Source organism: Myotis daubentonii, chromosome 1, assembly GCF_963259705.1.
Source record: "Myotis daubentonii chromosome 1, mMyoDau2.1, whole genome shotgun sequence".
NCBI classification, from domain to species: domain Eukaryota; kingdom Metazoa; phylum Chordata; class Mammalia; order Chiroptera; family Vespertilionidae; genus Myotis; species Myotis daubentonii.
In genome coordinates, this window is record NC_081840.1 from 69101239 (window position 1) to 69124660 (window position 23422).

Sequence of the window (23422 nt, forward strand, 5' to 3'; positions counted from 1 at the left end):
CAATCCAAGGCAGAAAGATGTGTCCCTGGTCTTCTAAAGTGTCCCATGATAGAAAGGGGGTGAGTCTCACTGTTAATAAAGCTACTCCTATGTTTTCTCCCTAGAAAACAAATCCTCTAATTTTGTTTTAGGCTCTAATAACTGAAAAGAAAACTCATTTTTACAATGTCATTTTAGACAATAAAACTATTATCTTACAGGCATTTTTATTTTTTATAGGTCACTTTTTATCCACAACCTAATTATACTTATTAATCAGAAAAACATATCCTTAATCTCTTTGGCAACTTCCTAACCTGAAATGTTTCTTATTTTCCCTTTCTTCACTTAATTTTTGCCTTTATTATTTTTACCTTTACCATTAATAACTTTGTCACTATAAGTTTATAATGATAACTATCATATAACTTTGCTGACATAACACAGTGCCTTTTTCTTATTTCCACAGACTATCTTAAGTAATACATATGTTGTAAGAGTCCTATTGTATCTTTCTGTGTAGCCTATTCCATATTTTGTCATATCTTAGGACATAATATGCTTTTAAAAGCATAATTTTAATTACATTTGTAAATTTACAGTATTTTATTGCCTACTACATAAACATAAGAGTACATTCCCATGGTAATTAAAACTTTTAGTAGTAAATATTTTAGCAAAATTTTAATGTCATTATGGACAGTTTATTCAGCTACTTATAAAGACTTTAAGGGTGTATTATAATACAGTGTTTAAAATTTACGTATCACATACAATTCAGCTAAAATTGATAAAAAAATATAATCTATACATATGATAAAATGTTTTCCAATAAAATAAGGTGTCATACTAGCAGAGAAGGGCCTATCTAATATATCTAATAAAAAATGAATGCAAAAGAGAAATTTTCTATTATAGAGAATGTGAAGCTCTACAGTAAAGGTTATCTATACAAAATAACAGTTAAATTTTAGCTAGCATTTAAGAAATATGTGATCGAGGATAACACTAATTTGTACTCGAGAATTAAAGGAAGAAATCAAGGCTATAAAGATTTAGAAGGCAATGGAGGCTACAACTTATACAGATCAAGAAAAGCGGTTCTGAGAATCTATCCTTGTTAAAGAGCATTCCATACCCAACTGTCTGGAAGAAAGGCAGTACTCTGATTACCTTAGAATACAACACCAAACTCTGATTTTTCTCAGTGCTTTCCAACTTTTTCCTCAGGCACCCTTAAAAATAGAACATTTTTATGGCATCCAGGAAAGAGGAGTTGCTACTAGTTAAGAGGCAACAAACCAAGAGGCTCCAGCCACTTTTATTCATGGCGCATAGCTTGGGAAGCTCTCACTTCGAGCAGCAAAAGGGTAATCTGTAAAATAAACTCTACCTTTATGAGCATCATAAAAACAAGAAAGTAAGCATCACAGGAAATGATTTCCGAGACTCAGAATGAACAGATCAATAAATGAATGAGTCCTACCCCCAAAACACACAAGCTGACTTCCTGAAAAAAATCCCAGTCAGCTTACTCTTCATTTATGCTCGTTTCTTATTAAAAAATAAAGAAGAGTGAAATATAAACCTTTTAGAAGTGTAAAAGACATATTTTAATACAAGTGATTGCACATCAAAACCTGCAAAAACTCTTCTACCAAAGTGCTTCTTTCAGCCTTACGAAAAGCCATCTTTCCTTTTCACTACTATTACCAGCATTCTGATTTATGAACACTCTTTAAAATATTACCAATATTTCTTTGTTAGCTATACAAATGGCCATGGTACTCCTCTTTACTAATTATCTATTCTTTCTTAAAGACCACAAGTTTTTCTTGGGATATGAGGGGCAGGTATTTCACTTCATTTTTAGAATTTATCTAAGGTAAAGGATACTAAGATGTGACTGACAGACAAAATGGGTACAAAACAGTTTTTAGCAAATGAGGATTTTAAAGATAACTATCAACTTGGGAAGAACGTTGCAAATTTATAAACTCAACAGTCACAGAGTACTTCTTTCTTAGATAAATAAAAAAACTAGAACTCAGCAAACGGAATTGAAATAAAACCAATCAATAAAAACATCTACAGAAATGGACATTAAGAATCCAAAATGCAGTGACAATAAAAGAAGAATATATACTTCAATCTGTATTGCTTCAGAAGTATCTTGATCAAAAGTGTATTACCCAGCAGAGGGGGGTAATTAATCTGCTTATTTCAATCTCACTGTCCTATTTGTCTTGAAATTCTTCAAGACACTGCTGTTTTAAATTTATAACCATGCATTCATTATTGCCTCTGCCTTTAATCATACAAGTCCACATAACCTAAAATGCTTTACTATATAGCTAATCTCTGCAAGAAATATGGCAACCCTCCAAGTGAATAACTTTTCCTTCATGTCTACACTGAGATATACTGATTACCCTGTTACACAGATAACAAGCTTCCTCAAGGAGAAGTAGTCAGGTGAAACAACAAATGTTCTGATTCCTAGTCAGTGCATCTATCAGAAGAATGTATTTTCTTGTTAATCTATTATAATTCTATACCTAAGGGCTCCTTTTAAGCCTGCCACAGGGAATAAGTTTGTGTTCTTTCTGAATCCCAGGTTTATTCACACTTTCACACTAGCTTTATGTCAAAGCCACAATGACCAACCCCTAATCCAGCCGTGGGCAAACTACGGCCCGCGGGCCGGATCCGGCCAGTTTGAAATGAATAAAACTAAAAAAAAAAAAAAAAAAGACCGTACCCTTTTATGTAATGATGTTTACTTTGAATTTATATTAGTTCACACAAACACTCCATCCATGCTTTTGTTCTGGCCCTCCGGTCCAGTTTAAGAACCCATTGTGGCCCTCGAGTCAAAAAGTTTGCCCACCCCTGCCCTAATCCATCAGTCTGAGCTGATTCTGATCAGCCTCACTCCTAGTTATGCAGATTATGTCATTTATTAAATTACCCTAAAATAATCTGTCCATTAATACAGCTAATATTTTTAGATCATCAGTATTTTATACTCAGTTTCTAAAATCAACAACTTCTCCTCCAACAACATTTCCCAGTTACCATTAGCTCAGATGAGTAGTATTACAGTCCAGGACAAGTCACCATAAACTCTTTCTTAGAAGTCTACAAAGCCTTATTTTAAACTAAAGGCCTGGTGCATGAATTCGTGCATGGGTGGGGTCCCTCGGCCTGACCAGTGATCAGGGCCAATAGGGCCGCTGGCTTGGGGGTAGGGACCGCGGGAGATTGGCTGTGGGAGCACACTGACCACCAGGGGGCAGCTCCTAAGTTGAGTGTCTGCTCCTGGTGGTCAGTGCGTTGTCATAGTGACAGGTCATAACCGTTGCGTAGTATTTTATATATATAGATTAGCAATAGTATGTGCCAGCCACCATCTTATGGAAAGCCAGAATCACCTTTAGATATTGGGGTTTCCTACAATCCTAAAACGACATTCTGGTTCACTGAGATACATTGTTAGGAGTGAATCATAAGCTCACAAAACACTAGAGCTGGGAGACTTTCAAGATGACTTAGAACAGGGGTCCTCAAACTTTTTAAACAGGGGGCCAGTTCACTGTCCCTCAGACCGTTGGAGGGCCGGACTATAGTTTAAAAAAAAACTATGAACAAATTCCTATGCACACAGCGGCGGCAAAAACACCCAGCAGGCTGGATAAATGTTTTTGGCGGGCCCCACGTGGCCCACGGGCCATAGTTTGAGGACCTCTGACTTAGGATAACTCTCCCTTTCACTGAGGCAGAAACAGAGGCACAAGAAAGTTAGTTTAACAAGAAAAGTTAAATAACTGAAATAATTCAATAGTAAAGATTATTCAGAAATCAATAACCAAAATTAAAAATAAATTTATTTAAAATGCTAAGGCCCTGACTGGGTAGCTCAGTTGGTTAGAGCATCCTCCCGATATGCAAAGGTTGTGGGTTTGATCCTTGGTCAGGGCACATACAAGAATCAACCAATGAATGCATAAATAAGTGAAACAACAAATTGATGTTTCTCTCTTTCTCCCTCCCTTTTAAATCAACAAATTAAAAATAACTTTTTAAAATGTTCATATATGAAAATTTTAGAATTTAAAATACATTTTTCAATAGAAAAAACATCATAGATGCTAAATGAGCATGCTAAACCAGTCCACAAACATATTTTCATGTGCCACGAAATTATTACTCTTCTTTGATTATTTTCAATTATTTAAAAATGCTAAAACCAACTCATGGGCCGTACGAAAACAGGTGGCAGGCCTGGATTTGGCCTGTGGACTATATAGCCTGCCAGCCTCCAGTCTAGGAGATAGTGGAGAGAAGGAGAGGCAGGGTGCACCTGGTTTAATAACTAGGGCAGTGATAGCGAACCTATGACACGCGTGTCAGAGGTGACATGCAAACTCATTTTTTTGGTTGATTTTTCTTTGTTAAATGGCATTTAAATATATAAAATAAATATCAAAAGTATAAGTCTTTGTTTTACTATGGTTGCAAATATCAAAAAATTTCTATATGTGACACGGCACCAGAGTTAAGTTAGGGTTTTTCAAAATGCTGGCAAGCCGAGCTCAAAAGGTTCACCATCACTGAACTAGGGGGACTACCCAGGAACACTTCCATTAAACTTAACCACAAAAGCAGCTCTCCTCTAACACATGTGCATTAATATTATTTCCAGTTGCAAAAAAAATAGGAATAGTTCATCATGCTTAATATTAAAAGAGTTTCAGAAAATATAACCATTGATCTGGGCAAAAATAATTCTCATCAATTATGGCACACTAATAATTATTTTAAATTAATAATTTATTCTATGGAATCTTAAAATTATAATAAATGCATTATCAGTTACCATTTTATCCCTGAGCCGCTCTCCACGGATAAGAAAGTCAGAGCAGCCATCCTCTTCCTGGTGGGAGGCTCTGCAGACAGTGACGCAGCTCAGTCCACTACCTCCAAGGGGCAACCATCCGCCACTGGAGTCATCCCGGGTCATCACCACAGCTCGCACTCGTGCATAACTATTACTAAAACAAAGGCAAAGATTATAAGTTAGTTTTTCCATAAACAAAAACCAGCCAAGCTTCCAGTCTTGTTTGAGAAATCAAAGACCACATCAGTTAAAGTGCTTAATACTTCCATGATATTCTACAGAAAGTAATCTACTTGAAAGATGTCAAAAATATAAACTAACTTAAAAGGTTAACCTTTTTTTTTTTTTTAAATATATTTTATTGATTTTTTACAGAGAGGAAAGGAGAGAGATAGAGAGTTAGAAACATCGATGAGAGAGAAACATCGATCAGCTGCCTCCTGCACACCTCCTACTGGGGATGTGCCCGCAACCCAGGTACATGCCCTTGACCGGAATCGAACCTGGGACCTTTCAGTCCGCAAGCCGACGCTCTATCCACTGAGCCAAACTGGTTTCGGCAAAAGGTTAACCTTTATTTTAAAGATCAACCTCACAATAAAAGACTACAGAACTCTTATTTCAATTAATCATTTGAATAGTTCAAGCACATTTGATTGTCATGGAACAAATTAAGAAAAACCCCAGAGACAAACATTGTCAAATTACATAGGCCCTCATCAAATTTGTCTATATATATTCAACTGCTGCAGTACGACCAGGACAAATTCCTGCTATCTTTTAGCATATTTAATAGTGACACCTATAACTTTTTAACATTTCTGGAATTTATTATAAATAAAAGTCTGAAACTCAGACACCATGTTTTTTATATCTTCTCACAGCCTGGAATCTAAACCACACGAATCATATAAAGACAAATGTTCTGTTTCAATAACTTATCAAGTAATTGAAACCTGAATTTCATGCCTTCTTTTTGGAAGACTATTCGTAAGAGACTACACTACATTCTAGTTCCATTCAGAATCATTTCCCAATATTAACTGCAAATACTCTTTACATAAAATCTAAGAAGTGTGTTTCATCTACTAATGTTCTAAATAACTGACATCTAAGCATTTTAGTTCTAATGCTTTTAATATAATAATTACTGATGAAATCCTTTCTAAAAATAGTATACCTTGCTAACTTAGAAAAATATACTGAACATAAACTTAAACTTGTTTTGGTTATTGAATATCAACTGAAGTTCTATGTTAACAGTTCTATGCTACTCAGCCTCTATGTTCTAAGTCCTAGGTTGCCAGTTGTCATTTCTCTTGCCATAGTGCCTGTTTAAAATATTCCACTTTCCTTTTTTCACTTTACATATTTTATTGAAGTATACTTTACACACAATAACATATTCCGATCTCAATATATAATTCAATAAATTCTGACAAATGTACATGTCTTCATAACCAACACTGGTAATCATGCTATAAAAGATTTTATGACTACAGAAAAGTCCTTTAAGCCTCCTTCCCATCAAATAGGCAACCATGGTTCTGATTTCTAACATACACATTAGTTTTGCCTATTATGGGATTTCATATACATGGAATCAGCGTCAATACTTGTACCTTTTAATTCACAGGGTAATATGCTTTTATATATATACTAGTAGCCCAGTGCACAAAAATTTGTGCACTAAGGGTTGAGAGTGAGGAGTGGGGCCAGTCCCCTCAGCCCAACCTGCATCTTCTGTCATGTTCCGGGACCCCGGCCACTCCTGGCCTAGGCACAGGCCTACAGGCTTGGGCAGCCTGGCTCCCGAGGCCCCATTTTATCAAGAGAACAAAGTCAGCGTTAGTTACAGCCCTCACTGAGCCCAGTACACTGCATCTGTGCATACAACTGCCTCGTTCATGTGCCTGCTTCGCCCTACTGAATTACTAACATCTTGAGGACATAGCTCTGTCTTATCCTGCTTCACCTTCAGTGCCTGGCCTGGTGCCATGGACCTGAGTGAGTTTGCTGAGTGAGTGAATAATGAGTGAGTGAATGAGTGAGTGAATGAGCAAGTAAGTGAATGAGCAAGCAGCTAATGGGCGGGAACGCATTGCCACGGCAACATGGCAGAAGTTCTGGCCCCACACCCGGCTCCCTGAAGCCCACCCCGGGAAAGTTCCCCCCTGCTCCCAGCGTCCTGGCACCCCTCTCCTGGCTGCATACTGAATTTCTAACATCTTGAGGTCATAGCTCTGTCTTAGCCTGCTTCAACTTCAGTGCCTGACCTGGTGCCATGGACCTGAGTGGGTTTGCTGAGTGAGTGAATAATGAGTGAGTGAATGAGTGAATGAATGAGCAAGTAAGTGAATGAGCAAGCAGCTGCCAGCGGGGATAGTTCGCACTCTGCTCTGAGCTGCCTGACGCAAACACTGGGAAGTTCCCGCCCTCCTCCCAGCGCCCTGCTCCCAGCGGCCCCACTCCCCTCTCCAGGCTGCATAGTTGGGCTGCATAGTTCGTGCAGGGCAAAGGCTGCCTGGGTGTGCGTTTTGGCAAACCAGTGCATTAGCACCTGTCGGCTGGGGATCCCCCTGGTGGGCCATTTGTGGGCGTGGCCAGTGGCCGATCGCTGGGGTCCTGCTGCCAGCCCTGGGTCTGTTCCCATAGGGGCCGCCTGCCACCCGGGTTGCAAATAGCAGGCCCGGATGGCAGCAGGGCAGGCGGGATGGCGCTGTCCCGCCCTGCCTGCAGTATGCAAATTAGCCGCCATCTTTGTTGGCAGTTAACCGCCATCTTGGCTGGTGATTAATTTGCATATCGCCCTGATTAGCCAATGGGAAGGGTAGCGGTCGTACGCCAATTACCATGTTTCTCTTTTATTAGATAGGACTAGTGACCCAGCGCACGAAATCGCATGAGACCCAGACCCACGGGAAATCGTGTGAGACCCCAGACCCCCGAGTCCTGGCGTGCTGTGGGACCCAGAGTCAAGTCCCCACCCACCTGCATGCTCCTCACCACACACGCAGCCCCGCCCACCCGCACGCACCTCACCATCCATGCATCCTACTGGTGACCAATCTTTGGTCCTTATGGTGTTACGACCACTGGGTTTTTTATTATTTAGATATTTTTATTGATTTCAGAGAGGGAGAGATAGAAACATCATTGATGACAATCATTGATTAGCTGCCTCCTGCATGCCCCCTACTGGAGATCGAGCCTGCAACCCAGGCATGTGCCCTTGACAAGAATCAAAACCCAGGACCCTTCAGTCTGTAGGCCAAAGCTCTATCTACTAAGCCAAACCAGCTAGGGTGGGTAGTATGCTTAATTGTAAACTAAAAAACTGTTTTCCAAAGTGGTTGTACCATCGTTCATCAATAATGTATGGTAGCATCAATAATGTATGGAAGTTGTGCCACATCCTTACCAACACTGAATGTTTTCAAACTTTTAAATTTTATTCATTGTACTGAGTATATAGTGGTAACCTATGCTGGTTTTAATGTCAATTTCTCTGATAACTCATGATGTTGAACATCTTTTCATATGCTTACTGGCCATTTGTATAGCTTCTTTGTTAAGTCTTTTGATCATTTTTTTTATTATGCTGTTTTTAATACCAATTCTTCTGGAAGTTCTTTATATATTCTGGACACAAATCTCCTATAAGAGAGTTGTACACTTTTAAAACTATACTGTGTTGTGGCTTAGTGAGGAGTCTAAAGTCAAACTTTCATACGTTGGATCCTGGCTCCAAAACTTACTAGCTGTGTGTCCTTGAAAAGTTACAGAGAAGTTACAGAACCCACCTTTAATAAATGTAAACAATGCCTGGCATATAATAATCACTATTATTACTACAACAAAGAATTTTAAATTGAAGTAGTTGTCATCCTGATCATTCAAAGCCATATAGGGAAAAATAAAATGTACATGGTCAACCATAAACCTTTATTATTGGGGTCAAAATAACTTTTTATATAGAAGCTTTGAAAGTCTTTAGCTTTACAGGTGACCATTCTATCTAAACTTTTTATTATTCAGTTATTCAGAGGCTCTAATTCTTATTTAGGCCCAATTCTTACCAATCTTCAACTCAGAGTACTGGTCAGTGGAGGTGTGGGTGCATAAAAGCTGGACTGAATTATACCAAAACCCAGCACCTAACTTAGACATATTAGGTTTAAATGTTTGTGAACTAAACTCATACATTTGAAGCTCAACACATTTGAAGTCCAGTGAAGTTACCAAGTCACAAAGGAAGTGGGTCAAAAACCTAAATTCAAGTTCCCAATAATCATTTAAGTGTCTATTTACTATAGAACCCTGACTCTTCCTTCTTGTCTAATTATTTAGTCAGCTGGGAAATTTAAGGATTTTATATTAATTCTTTAAGACTTGGAGTAAAATACCCAATGCAGAAGCTCAGGGTATATCTTGACCTCAGTGTGGGAGAGCAGCTGTTCTCTTTAGGGCATAGACTCTTATTTTATCATCTTTGAATCTTTCTCTCATTTACAATTTGTATAATGGTTCTCAGACATATTTTTTATTTTAAAAATATAAAAACATACATAAGTAAGATTATTTTAAAAATATTTAAAAATCTAGTGGTTATTTTACGATGGTGAAATTTGATATTTTTCCCTTCATTTCTAAGTTTCTTCAAAAATTATTTTTATTCATATTTATAAACTATAAGTAATCTAAATAAATTAAAACCCATTTTTAACTGCCTTTGGCTTTATACAAGACTAGAGGCCCAATGCACAAAATTTGTGCAAGAGTAGACCTTCCTTTCCCTGGCTGCTGGCACCGGCTTCCCTCTGGCACCCAGAACCTGGGCTTCCCTCCGGCTGCCGGCAAGCATCTGGGAGCCTGGGCTTCACTCGTAGCCCTGGCTTTGTCCGGAAGGTCGTCCGGTCTAATTAGCATATTACGCTTTTATTATTATAGATACCGTAAACAATTTAGAATGTTATTTTAAAAGTGTATAAGTAAGTTTCAAACAAAAGTATCTCTAACATAATTCCTCTCAATACCTCTAAAAGCTTTAATGTACTCCAAAAGCCTATTACGTAAATCTGTATTCACCCTTCCATAGCCTTCATTAGCTTATAATTTAACAACTCAGCTGTCAACTTCAAGACCTAAGATTAGAATACCATAAAAGTCAAGCTGTTCAATATTGTGTGGGGCTTTTTTTCCCCCCTCAAAGACCTTCATTCTTGAGAAGGTTAATCTTTTCCACCAGTTTTCATCTCATAACCTCCTTGCCTTCAAATGTCTTCTTTTCCCAAATAAAAGCAGCAACTCTTTTGTCTAAAACATGCAACCACTCCCAAAGACTAATGGCAGCTCTTACAAACTCTGTCATACTCTTCTTCCTCGGAGCAGAGTAAAATTTGTACTTGTCATTCCCTCCTTAGATAAAAGTGACCTAAGGGCAAGAAACCAAATCCTATCCTTCTATTTAAAGTATAACAGACTATTTTTTCCTGATCATGCAAGCAATAGAAGTCCATTCTAATAAATGTGGAAAATAAGTAAAAGTAATATTTGCCATCATGGAGTTAATATTCAAAATTTTGTTGAATTTTTACTCTCTGGGTATCATATTTGCAGTTTATTCTTCTCTGACACAGCAGTCATTTATAATAACAATGTGCTCTCAGAATTTCACTCTTGAGTATCTTTAAAATATTTAGTTGAAAGGCATTTGTTCCAATGATTTATCCAAAAAGACAAATCTGACAAGAATTTAGTTCTTTAGTATTATTTTCGAAAATACTTCCAACTAAAGCTCTGTTCTTCACTTCGACAATGAACTACATAACAACCACTTTTGCAGACTAGCTTTCAATTCTAATGAAGTGAAGAGACTCTTGAAAATGATGCTTGGTTTCCTTTATTTTATTCAAAATCTAAATTGAACCTCAATTGTTAACCTCTGGTCTTATTTGAACAATTACATCAAATACATCCTTTCATGCCATAGTAGACGATTTAGAAATCTAGGTGAGCGGTAATGCTGGATTGGACTAGAGTGCTAATAATGAACACAGAGAAATTGACTGATTTGGGTGGACGTTGGAGGAAGAGCCAAAGGACTTGATGAGGTTATAACTACACAGTAAGTATTCTAAATTATCTAAAATTCTTAATAGTAACTATGACCTTTATTTTATAGAATTTTCAACTGGCATTTCAATAAAGTTAAGGCAAAATGAGGACCAAACACAAAGATAAATGGACTCTTAAACCTCCTGCTGTTATTAACAAGCCTACAACATATCCACTCATCTACCTTCTTGCTCTTTTCATTCTTTCTTTACGCTCCTTCAAATGGGTTGTCTTTGTTCTATTAATCTGCATAAATTATTTTTATTATAAATACTAATTCTTTGCCAGTTATGTCAATCATAAATCTGGCTTCTTTTATTTCTAAATGCTGTCTTTTAAAGAACAAAGCTTTTATTTTACCATGGTCAAATGTATTTCTTTTCCTTTATGATTTATGCTGTTGACTTTTTGTAAGATCTCATACATACCTATTTTAAGCCCTTTACATCCTAGTAAGAAATAAAACCTTTTTTCTTTTGAAGTCATTTTAGCAAACAGAATACTCTATTTTCTGTCAAAGTAAGAAAGTCCCTTGAATCACCTATGTCAAGCAGAGCAAGTATTCATGTATTTACTAAATTATAACACATACTAGTCCTTTTCCATTGCCCAGAAATGAAATGTTTCTCAGCTACATACGCTTCTCTGTTCTCCTGGACATGGAAACCAGGTCTTCACAGCTGTTGTATAGTGTTGCTGAATTGAGACTTATCTCCAATAATTTTTCTTCATCTCTAGTGCCCATTCTGCTCCAGCATGGATCTGTACAGAAAACTTCCCCTTCCCATTCCTAAACTTAATCCAACTTCTAAACCTTTCTGCCCTTTCATTGATATGTTTAACATTATTTCAAACAGTTCTCAATTATATCTTTTCCAAAAATAAAAACTGGCAAATTATTACGATATTGCCAATATGCATTAGTTATGTACCTTCTTAATCAATTTCCTACCAAAAGAGGATATTTAATAAAGATTTCCACAACTTGAAAGCACAGAAAAATTTGTAACAAGGAGAGACTACAGGCCGAGAGATTACTAAGGAAGTTGTTATAACAAATTTTACATAATATCTTAATAAAATAGATGTTTATATACACACATTGTCACAATACTAAACCTATCTATAAGGGAAACTAGAAAATGTAGTCTGTATTTCCAGGCAACCATGTACCCATATAAAATTGGGAACTACTCCGGCCGGTGTTGCTCAGTGGTTGAGCATGGACCAGGAACCAAGAGGTCACAGTTCGATTCCTGGTCAGGGCACATGCCCAGGTTGTGGGCTCAGATCCCAGTATGGGCATTCAGGAGGCAGCTGATTGATGATGTTTCTCTTTCATCAATGTTTCTATCTCTCTGTCCCTCCCCCTTTCTTTCTAAAAAATTCAATAAAACCATGTATTTTTTAAGTTTTTTAAATTGAGAACTACAGAAAATGAGGAGTTCTCTATGGAGCACCCCTGTGCCTTTCACCACCCTCACCTTACTCCAGGAGCATTTTTCTTGCCTCTTTCTTTCTCCTAAACTCCAAGGGCCCTTCTGTAACTAGTGTGCCTCTGTAACTTGTTTCCTAAGCCCACTTCTTGGAAAGAGGGAAGGAAGGAAGGAAGGAAGGAAGGAAGGAAGGAAGGAAGGAAGGAAGGAAGGAAGGAAGGAAGGGAGGGAGGGAGGGAGGGAGGGAGGGAGGGAGGGAGGGAGGGAGGGAGGGAAGGAGGGAGGGAGGGAGGGAGGGAGATATAGGCAAGCTCTCTGGCAGAAAGGTAAAAGAAAATATTAACATATTGGTATCAAATGCTCTAAGCATGGGTCTGGAGGTGTTGCGGTAGGGAATGGGATAGTAGAGAGAAAGAAAGGAGAGAGGAACACAGAAAAAGAAAGAAAAACAAAGGAAAGTGTTTTAGAAATGTTAAGTTTAGAAACAGTCAGCTTTTACATTATAAATTACCAACTGGCAATTAGGAATGTACAAAAATTTAGGAAACAGATCTGAAAAAAAGCCAGATCTATGTAAGTCATATTGTTTTGTATAGAAATGGTTCTTAAATTGAGGTACTAGGGTGGTCACTGATGCTACTGAAATTGTGATTAAAGCTATGGACTATTTCACTGCAAAAACCCCCACAAACACATATAGTTAAAAATTCATATCTGAATACAATTCCAAGAGGTTCACAAACCTGAGATTAAGAATAATTGGTCTAGCCCTAGCTGGTTTGGCTCACTGGAGAGAGCGTCAGCCCTCCGACTGAAGGGTCCCGGGTTCGATTCCGGTCAAGGGCATATTGCTCTGCAACAGATTCTTAGGTGCTATAATTTACAGATTTATCAAGATGAAATTTCCCAGCACATTAGTTACCTGAATGCTAGTTAAGTGAAGTTATATCATCCTCTCGCAAGTAAACCATAAAAGTACCACACTTCCAAGGGAACAAAATACTTAATATTTGAATGGTAATGTTTTACTGGGAGGGGACAGTGTAGGGTAAAGGGGGTCAATGGGAAAAAAGGGACATATGTAATACTTTCAACAATAAAGATAAAAATAAGCAATATTCAGAAAATGAAAACGAAATCATAAAAGATCAATTTAAGTGGGAAGGGACATAGAGGAAGGAGGTCAGAATCACAGTTGGCTTTGGACATGGTAAGGGTCCTAAAACAAGAGTGCAGGTGTCTTATGAGCTGGAAAAGGAAACTGATTCTTCTTTGGAGCCTCCATCCAGAAGGAATGCAACCCTACCAATACCTTGATTTTAGCCTCATGATTATCTGGACTTCGTACCTTCAGACTATATCAAAACAAAATAGCCCCCCCCCCCCAAAAAAAGATACTTTGAATCTCTTAACATTTGTTCCTTACAATAAGAATTTATAACATTTCCCACAGAGGAATATTTACAGTAACAAAATATCCTATTCCCCACAATGTATTTTATTTTTTAAATTTATCTTTTTAAATTTACTTTTTAAATTGGTACTTGATGGTTAGCTGTGGTTAGTAATTCTTACTTAAAGCAAAAAGTGGACACTGTTCCATTTTTCTGATTTAAATTAGGTACATGATATCCTTGTGTGTACCACCATGTGATAATATGAAAAGTTGCTTTCCACCAGGTAGGAAGAAGACATAGTAGTCTACTACTGTTGTTTCTTGGTGTCTTCAGTAAAATTACACTGCTTGGTCTTATAATCTGTAGTAGCAGAAATATTAATGGAAAAATGCGGATTTATAACTAAGATGAAGCAATACTCTTCTGACTACTTCAGGGCAATGGCAAGAGAATTCAATGAGAGATCAATGCTCTCTTTGGCCAGAGAAAGACTCAAAGAGATTCAGTTGACACTCAGGAGGCAATTCATTCATTGTCAGCATTATAAAATGACTAGAGGCCCGGTGCATGAAATTCGAGCACAGGTAGGGTCCCTATGCTTGGCTGATGATCAGGGGCCATTGGGGTTTTCTGGCTGTTGGCCGGGGCCTTCCTTCATTCCACACTGCCCCCTGGTGGTCAGAACATGTCATAGCGAGCAGTCGAACTCCTGGTCTCTTGGTTGAACTCCCAAGGGGACACTTTGCATAGTAGCCTTTTATATAGAGAGATTTTTGCTAATGAAGCCAGCAGAATCCCTTACATTTGTACCCACAACTTTTGAATATGTTGCCAACTCCTTCTATGGTTCTGCACATGTAACCTTATTTAGTAGAAGCAAAGATCACTCGCTTTTAAAATGCACCTGTAAGTAAGTATTTAGAGTACAGCTTACTCATGCTGAGAATGCATATAACCAGACATATAACATCTTAGCATTTAATGGCAAGGATCAGAGGAATAACAAGGGTAAGCTGGCAACCCTGCATATCTAGGAGGCCAATTATTCGGGGATCAGGCAAACAAGCCAAGGATGCTAAAGGGATATGGAATCACGAGTGCTTTCAGCAGATGCAGAATCTAGTCAGAATTTAGGAGACTTCAATGATATAGGTACATAATTACACAATGTTAACATTTCATCGTGTAGAAGGAAGCCTAAAGAGTTCCTCTAAAAATACCACACTAGCTATTTGCCCTTATGCTTTTTAGTCTTGGAATAAAAAGCATAAGGGTAAATAGCTAATCCTAATTGTGAGGCCTTTGAAAATTTTAAACGTTTTTCCTCCCAAATGCAACATAAATGGATTCAATATTCACAGAAACTTATTACCCTATAGCAGTGCTGTCCAATAGAAATATATTGCAAGCCATATATGTAATCTTCAATATCCTAGTAGTTATATTTAAAAAGTAAAAAGAGGAAGATGGCATTGAAAGTGGCTCCAAGGGCCCATCACACAACAGAAGTACTAAGAGTAAAAATTGTCAGAATCTTCTTTGTCAGAACTCTAGAAGATAGTCAAAGGTTTACAGAGACCAAGCAAATGCTATACCAAAAGGCAACTTAAAAAAGGTAGGAAAGCTGTGTGGCACTATTACTTGTTGTTAGCCTAACCCCACTCTCCACTCCCACACCTTAGCAGTGGTCTTGAAGAAGGAAGCCTGCGTTCTCAGCATGAGATCCTGGCCCCTGGTTCCAGAGAGAGTAGAACAGACCTTAAGCTCAAAGAATTGTGTCTGGAGCTATTATGTGAAGGCTCAACACAAGGTGTTTGTATTCCTCAAACACACCGTAAAGCAAACAAACAACCAGCTGCTGCCAAGCACAAAATATCACAGAGGCCAACAACAGATGTACCAAAAGCCTAGGAGGAAAAGCTGGGGAGACAGTTTCTTTGGGGAACTAGAGCTATTAAAACTGATCTCATATACCGGGGAATTCAGAAAGCCACATGCACACACAAGGTACAACACGTGTGCAGGAAAGATCTGAGAAGACCCTAAGTTCTTATCTTGGGCTGACCTCTAGGCTCATGCAGGAAGTAAAGGGTAAGGCAAAGTTGGCTAAGCTTTGAAAGAGTGCCTTGATATAATATGCAAAGACTGGGAGAGTTTTTCTTTCTTTTTTTTTTTTTAGCTCCTGGTGTTCAAGGAAATCTGTCAAAGCATGAGAAAACCCCAGGCTAAATGAACAGACTTCAGATACCACACATGGCAAAGAATAAAGACTGTACAAAAATAGTTTAGAAAAGTAACTAAACAAATTACATCCCACAGCCAGCAACAAAAACAAACACTGAAGTATCTGATTTCCAGAGTTATCACAGTATAATATTAAAAACGTTCAGTTTCCAACAAAAATGTACGAAGCATGAAAAGAAACATGGAAGTTTGGCTTATTCACAGATGAAATTAACAGAAATGATCTCTGAGGAAGTACATGCATTGGACTTCCTATACAAACACTTAAATCAACTGTCTTAAATATACTCAAAGGAAATCAGGAAAGCAATGTATGTGCAATAAAGAAACAAATTATAAAAAGGAACCAAACAAATTCTGAAGCTGGTAAGTACAGTAACCAAAATGAAAAATGTACTGCAAGGTTTCAATACCAAGCTGATTTGAGAATGGAGAAGAATTAGTGAGCTTAAAGAATGGTAAACTGATATCATCCAGTCTAAGGTACTGAAAGAAAAATGAAGAAAAAGGAACAGAGCCTAAGAAATCTGTGGAACACTATAAAATATACCAACATATATGTAATGGGCAATCTCTGGAGAAAAAAGAACAGGAAAGAATATTTGAAGAAAAAAGGGCCAAAAACCTTCCTATACTTTGTGAAATACATAAATCTACACATCCAAGAAGTTAAACTCCAAAAAGGATAAAGAGCTAGAAACCAAGACATAAACAATTAAGTTGTTGAAAGACAGAGAATCTTGAAGGTGCAAGAGAGAAACTACTCATTATATACAAGGGATCCTCAATAAAATTAAGAGTCAATTTCTCATAGAAAATAATGGAGGTAAGAGGCAGGGAGATGACACATTTAAAGAGCTGGGAGAGAAATGGTCAACCCAGAATTATACACAGCAAAACCATCCTTCAAAAGTGAAGAGGAAAATAAGACATTCTCAGATAAAGATCAGGGAGTGTAACATATTGGTAAATATAAAACCATTAACAAAACAAAACAATATAAATATAACACCATTATTAACTGTGGAAATCAGCTACTTCAGGGTTTGTTTTTGTATGGCATTTTGGGCTTGTAATTTCTTTTTGTTGTCAATAATTACAAATCTAAATTAATAGTCACATTAATATACAAATGTAATTTGTGACAATTACAACATAAAAAGGAGTAGACATCTGTATAGAGGCAGAATTTTTATATCCTATGAAAGTTAAACTAGTAACAATTTACACTGAGTTGTTATAAATTTAGAATATTAATTGTAATCCCCACAGTAACCACTAAAAAAAAAAATCTAAAAAATATATAGAGCGTAAGAAATTAGAGGGAGTTAAAAATACTACAAAAAAATCAAATGCACAAAACAGAAATGGAGGAAATAAAGAACAGAAAAGGTACGAAATATGCAAAAAACAGAAAAATGGCAGAAGTACTTCATTATTAATGACTTCACATGTAAGTGCATTAAACTCTAATCAAAAGGCAGAGACTGACAGGATTTTAAAACACACACACAATCCAACCATATACTATCTACAAGAAATTCACTTTATATCCAAAACCACAAACAGGTTAAAAATGAAAGGATGGGTCCAGCTGTCATGACTCAGTGGTTGATCATCCACCTATGAACCAGACGGTTAGGGTTCGATTCCCAGTCAGGGCATATGCCTGGGTTGCAGGCTTGATCCCCAGTGTTGGGTATGCAGAGGCAGCCCATCAATGATTCCCTCTCATCACTGATGTTTCTCTCTCTCTCTCCCTCTCTCTTCCTCTCTGAAATCAATAAAAAATATATATTTAAAAAAATAAAAAATGAAAGGATTAGAAAAAATATTCCATGAAACGGAACCAAGAGAGAGCTGGGATGAATATATTAGTAACACTCCAGAGTCCTAGTTAAAGTAAAACATTTTTAGAGAAAAGGTCATGATACATTGATAAAAGAGTCAATCAAGATGTAACAATTATAAACATACTAGGGGCCTGGTGCACAAAGATTCGTGCAAGGGGAGTGGCTCCCTCAGCCCGACCTGCACCCTCTCCAATCTGGGAGCCCTCAGGGGAGCCCTCTCCAATCCACGAGTTTCTGTCTGTCTTTGCAATCATATGAGCGAATTGTCTGAGACCCCCAACGCAGTTTGGTTTGTTGCTCACAGAATAATAGAGGCATTTGTTTTTTCTTTGCTTCATTGGTGGAGGTTTCCTGCAAGTTTTAGGATATCTTCCCTTTTATTTTTCTGAGACACTCTGATTTTACTTATGTCTCTCACCTTTGCTTTCCCTCCAACCCCCACAGCAACAGTAACTTGCTCCAGGCTCACTTTGCTCTAGTGCAGTGGTTCTCAACCTCTGGCCCTTTAAATACAGCTCCTCATGTTGTGACCCAACCATAAAATTATTTTCGTTGCTACTTCATAACTGTAATGTTGCTACTGTTATGAATCGTAATGTAAATATCTGATATGCAGGATGGTCTCAGGCGATCCCTGTGAAAGGGTCGTTCGACCGCCAAAGGGGTCGTGACCCACAGGTTGAGAACTGCTGCTCAAGTGGAGATCCATCTGCCACCAGAACTACAATTCTCAGCATTCCTGGTGCTCCGTGCGCTCTGGGCTTCTGCTTCCGGTACTGGGGCTGCCACAAGAACTACTATTCCCAGAATTCCTGGTGCTCCCCATGCTCTTGGTTTTCCCTTCCTGCTCTGTCTCAGTCCCACAGCCTCCCACTCTGCCAAGTCTTCCAAGCTGCCAGCTCTCCCACTCTGCTCTCCGCCTGGCGCCTGTGTATGCAAGTTAACCCGCAATTTTTGTCGGGTTAATTTACATACTCACTCCAGACTGGCTGGTGAGCATAGTGGAGGGATGGTCAATTTACATGTTTCTCGTTTATTATATAGGATATGCACCAAATAGCAGGGTCCAAACCTATATAGAGTAAAAACTGACAAAACTGAAGGGAGAAATAAATAGATCTACAATCATAGTTGGAAGACTTCAACTCTACACTTTTAATAATTAACATAAAATCATCTATAAAATAATGAAATACTAATATGCTACAGTGTTAATGCTAAATGAAAGAAGTCATACACACAGGGTCACATATTACATGGTTCCATTTATATCAAATATCAAATATAGATAAGTCTATACAGACAGAAAACAGATTGGTGATTGCCAGTGAATTGAGGGTGGGGGATAAAAGGGAATTAACTGTTTAATGGATATGGTGTTCTTTTTAAGGTGATAAAAGTGTTTTGGAACTAGAGTGAGATGATGGTTACAAAAATTGTTAATGTACTAAATACCACTGTATTGTATACTTTAAAATGGTTATATTTGTTAAATGGTCAAATTTGTGAATTTCATCTCAATTTTTATAAAGTAAAAACAGGCAAAATTAATATTAATAGTATATTTAATCTAGTATGTCCAACAAAGTATCATTTTAATGGAAAATATCCTTATCTAATAAAAGAGAAACATGGTAATTAGTGTACAACCGCTACCCTTCCCATTGGCTAATCAGCGAGATATGCAAATTAATTGCCAGCCAAGATGGTGGCCGGCAGCCAGGCAGCTTGAAACTAATATGAGGCTTGCTTGCTTCAGTGACGGAGGACTCCAACGTTCCCCGCCTGCCTTGCCAGCCTCTGAACTTACAGTTTAAGAAACATTGTAACAAATATAGAAGCTAAACAAAACCCCAGAAACCTGCTTTCAGCGAGCCCGGGATCTCAGAGCTGGAGCCAGAGCTAAAGTTGGCCCAGAATAAAAAAGAAAAAGAAAAAAAGGAGTAGTTGGGAGCTTCAGTCAGCCTGAACAGCCAGCCCTCAGCCGCTCACCCAGACTGGCCAGGCACCCCAGTGGGGACCCCAACCCTGAAGGGTGTGTGACCAGATGCAAACAGCCATCATCCCCTCACCCAGGCTGACCAGGCATCCCACTGGGGACCCCCACCCTGTTCCAGGACACCCTTCAGGGCAAACCAGCCAGCCCCACCCATGCACCAGGCCTCTATCCTATATAGTAAAAGGGTAATATGCCTCCCAGAACCGGGATCATTGGAGCCGCGAGGCCTCGCAGCACCGGGATAAGCGTGACAGGGGGCAGCGCCCAAACCCCCTGATCACCCTGCGGCTCTGTGTGTGACGGGGGCGGGACCACAACCTCCCTATCCGCCCTGCTCTGTTCGTGACAGGGGAAGGCGCACCAACCCCTTGATCAGCCCTGCTCTGTGCCTGATAGGGGGGAGTTCCCCAACCCACTGATCGCCCTGCGGCTCTGTGTGTGACAGGGTGCGGCACCTCAACCCCCTGATCGGCCCTGTTCTGTGTGTGACAGGGTGCATGCCCCAACCCACCCGCCCCCCATGGGCCCTGCTCTGTGTGTGACGGGGTAGAGCCAGAACCTCCCCATCGGCCCTGCCCTGAGTGTGACAGTGGCGGCGCCCCAACCCCCTGATCCACCCTGCTCTGTGGGTGATAGAGGGTGGCGCCCCAACCCCCTGATCCACCCTGCCCTGAGTGTGACAGGGGGCGGTGCCCCAAGTCCCCTATCGGCCAAACTCTGTGAGTGACGGGGGGAGCTCCTCAACCCCCTGATCAGCCCTGCTCTGTGCATGACAGGGGGGAGCTCCCCAACCCCCTGATTGACCCTGCTCTGTGCGTGACAGGGTACGGAGCCCCAACCCCCCTGATGGGCCCTGCTCTGTGCCTGACAGGGGGTGGCGCTGCAACCTCCCCATCGACCCTGCCTTGAGTGTGACAGGGGGCGTTGCCCCAACCCCCCAATCGGCCCTACCCTGAGCGTGACTGAGGGTGACATCGCAACCTCCCAATCTGCCCGGCTCTGTGCATGACAGAGGAAGGCGCCCCAACTCCCCAATCGGCCCTGATCTGAGCCCGACCAGGGGCTGCACCTAGGGATTGGGCCTGCCCTCTGCCACCCGGGAGCAGGCCTAAGCCAGCAGGTCGTTATCTCCCGAGGGGTCCCAGACTGCGAGAGGGCACAGGCCGGGCTGAGGGGCCCCCTTCTCTCCCCCGAGTGCAAAAATTTTTGTGCACCGGGCCTCTAGTATATAAATAATTCATTAGATTTTTTTTCTATACCAAGCCTTCAAAATTTGGTGTACATTTTATATAAATAACATATTCGATTCTGATTAGTGCTTGACAGTTACATGTAGTTAACAGCTACCATACTGGACAGGAAATATTACAAAAAGATTATAAAAATAAGTTGTCAGGTGAACTTATATTAAAAAGAAGACATTCATTCTATCTACAATCTCACTGTCTAGCATACAACACCTATAGCTAATCCTCAATGCCTTCTTTTTTTTGTAAAGTACCCACCTACGAATTAAAATGCAGTTATTACCTTTGATTTTTATTTGCTCTATACTCCTTTGTAAAAACACACATTTAATTCTTGTCTTGGCTTCTAGAGGCTATAAGGCAGCGGTTCTCAACCTGTGGGTCGCGATCCCTTTGGTGGTCGAACGACCCTTTCACAGGGGTCGCCTAAGACCATCCCGCATATCAGATATTTTCATTACGATTCATAACAGTAGCACCATTACAGTTATGAAGTAGCAACGAAAATAATTTTATGGTTGGGTCACAACATGAGGAACTGTATTTAAAGGGCCAGAAGGTTGAGAACCACTGCTATAAGGGTTTCTTCTTCTGATGAGTTCAATGTATTTATCAACATGTTTTTTATTAGGTAACTAGAGCCCTGGTGCACAAAATTCATGCACTGGGAGGGGGGAGGGTGTCCCTCAGCCCAGCCTGCACCCTCTCCAATCTGAAACCCCTCAGGGGTTGTCCGATTGTGGGATCGGGCCTAACTTGCAGTCGGACATCCCTCTCACAACCGCTCACCTGCCTGCCTGATTGCCCCTAACCACTTCTGCCTGCCAGCCTTATCACCCCCTAACCCAGCCGTGGGCAAACTATGGCCCACGGGCTGGATCCGGCCCGTTTGAAATGAATAAAATGAAAAAAAAAAAAAAAGACCGTACCCTTTTATGTAATGATGTTTACTTTGAATTTATATTAGTTCACACAAACACTCCATCTATGCTTTTGTTCCGGCCCTCCGGTCCAGTTTAAGAACCCACTGTGGCCCTCGAGTCAAAAAGTTTGCCCACCCCTCCCCTAACCACTCCCCTGCTGGCCTGATCAACACCTAACTGCTCCCCTGCCAGCCCGATTGCCCCCAACTGTCCTCCCCTGCCGGCCTGATGGCCCCCAACTGCTCCCCCTGCCGGCCCGATCGCCCCCAACTGCACTCCCCTGCTGGCCCGATTGCCCCAACTGCACTCCCCTGCCGGCCCGGATGCCCCCAACTGCACTCCCCTGCTGGCCCGATCGCCCCCAACTGCACTCCCCTGCTGGCCCGGTCGCCCCCAATTCCCTCCCCTGCTGGCCTGGTCACCCCAACTGCCCTCCCCTGCCAGCCCGGTTGCCCCCAACTGCTCTCCACTGCTGGCCTGGTCGCCCCCAACAGACCTCCCCTGCTGACCCAATCGCCCCCACTGCCCTCCCCTGCCAGCCTGGTCGCCCCCAACTGCCCTCCCGTGACGACATGGGGGCGGCCATCTTGTGACCACATCGGGCTGCCATCTTGTGAGGGCGTGACAGTCAATTTGTATATTACCTCTTTATTATATTACTACTACCCTTATAATTCTTCTACCATTATCTTCTCTTATTTAACTTCAACCTCCTTCCATTTACCATACCTTGAACTGCCCTGTATCACCCATAGTACCTCATATACAGCAAGAACTTGACATTCAACATCCATCACAACTCTCTTCCTACTACAATAAACAATATTTCACATGCAGGTAATATAATACCAAAAGGATATCTGCAATATTCACTCTTAATGGATTGTTCTTAGATGAACTAAATAATCAAAGTCCACACAACCTGAATGAGACTACTTAGCATCCTTAACTCAAAACAACAAAAAAGAAAAACAGGAAACACAACAGGGCAACTTGGAGATTTCTTAAGCAGGAGTCCTCATAGCAATTTAGGGACTACTCTTTAGCTCCTTAATTGGTAGTTCAGTTATGAAGGGCTGAAACCCCATGGGTGAAAATTACTCCTGGCTTAAAAGCCCTACACTCCATACAAGGACTAAAATATCTTGTAACAATCCTATGGACATACTTTTTTAAGTCCTGGCAAGGGATACACCCAGGTAAAAGAATGCACCACACTCAGGGCAGACCAAAGCTCTGGCTTTTCACCTGATAAGTACAGTAGTCTCCTCCTTTTATACATGGTTTTGGTTTCTGAGATTTTGGTTACTTGCAGACAACTGAGGTT

At 40.1% G+C, this 23422-nt stretch overlaps 1 protein-coding gene across 2 annotated transcripts in view; it reads right to left on the reverse strand.

Moving 5' to 3' along the window:
- The window catches only part of SPRED1 (sprouty related EVH1 domain containing 1), a 125304-nt gene that overhangs the window by 58050 nt on the left and 43832 nt on the right, over positions 1 to 23422 (reverse strand). Inside the window, exon 2 of one of the 2 annotated variants that reach the window (XM_059705186.1) lies at positions 4859 to 5033. In XM_059705186.1, coding sequence (XP_059561169.1) covers positions 4859 to 5033 — 175 coding nt within the window. Of the gene's footprint in view, positions 1 to 4858; positions 5072 to 23422 lie in introns of those variants that run through there. The other variant, XM_059705176.1, reaches the window with a different exon arrangement.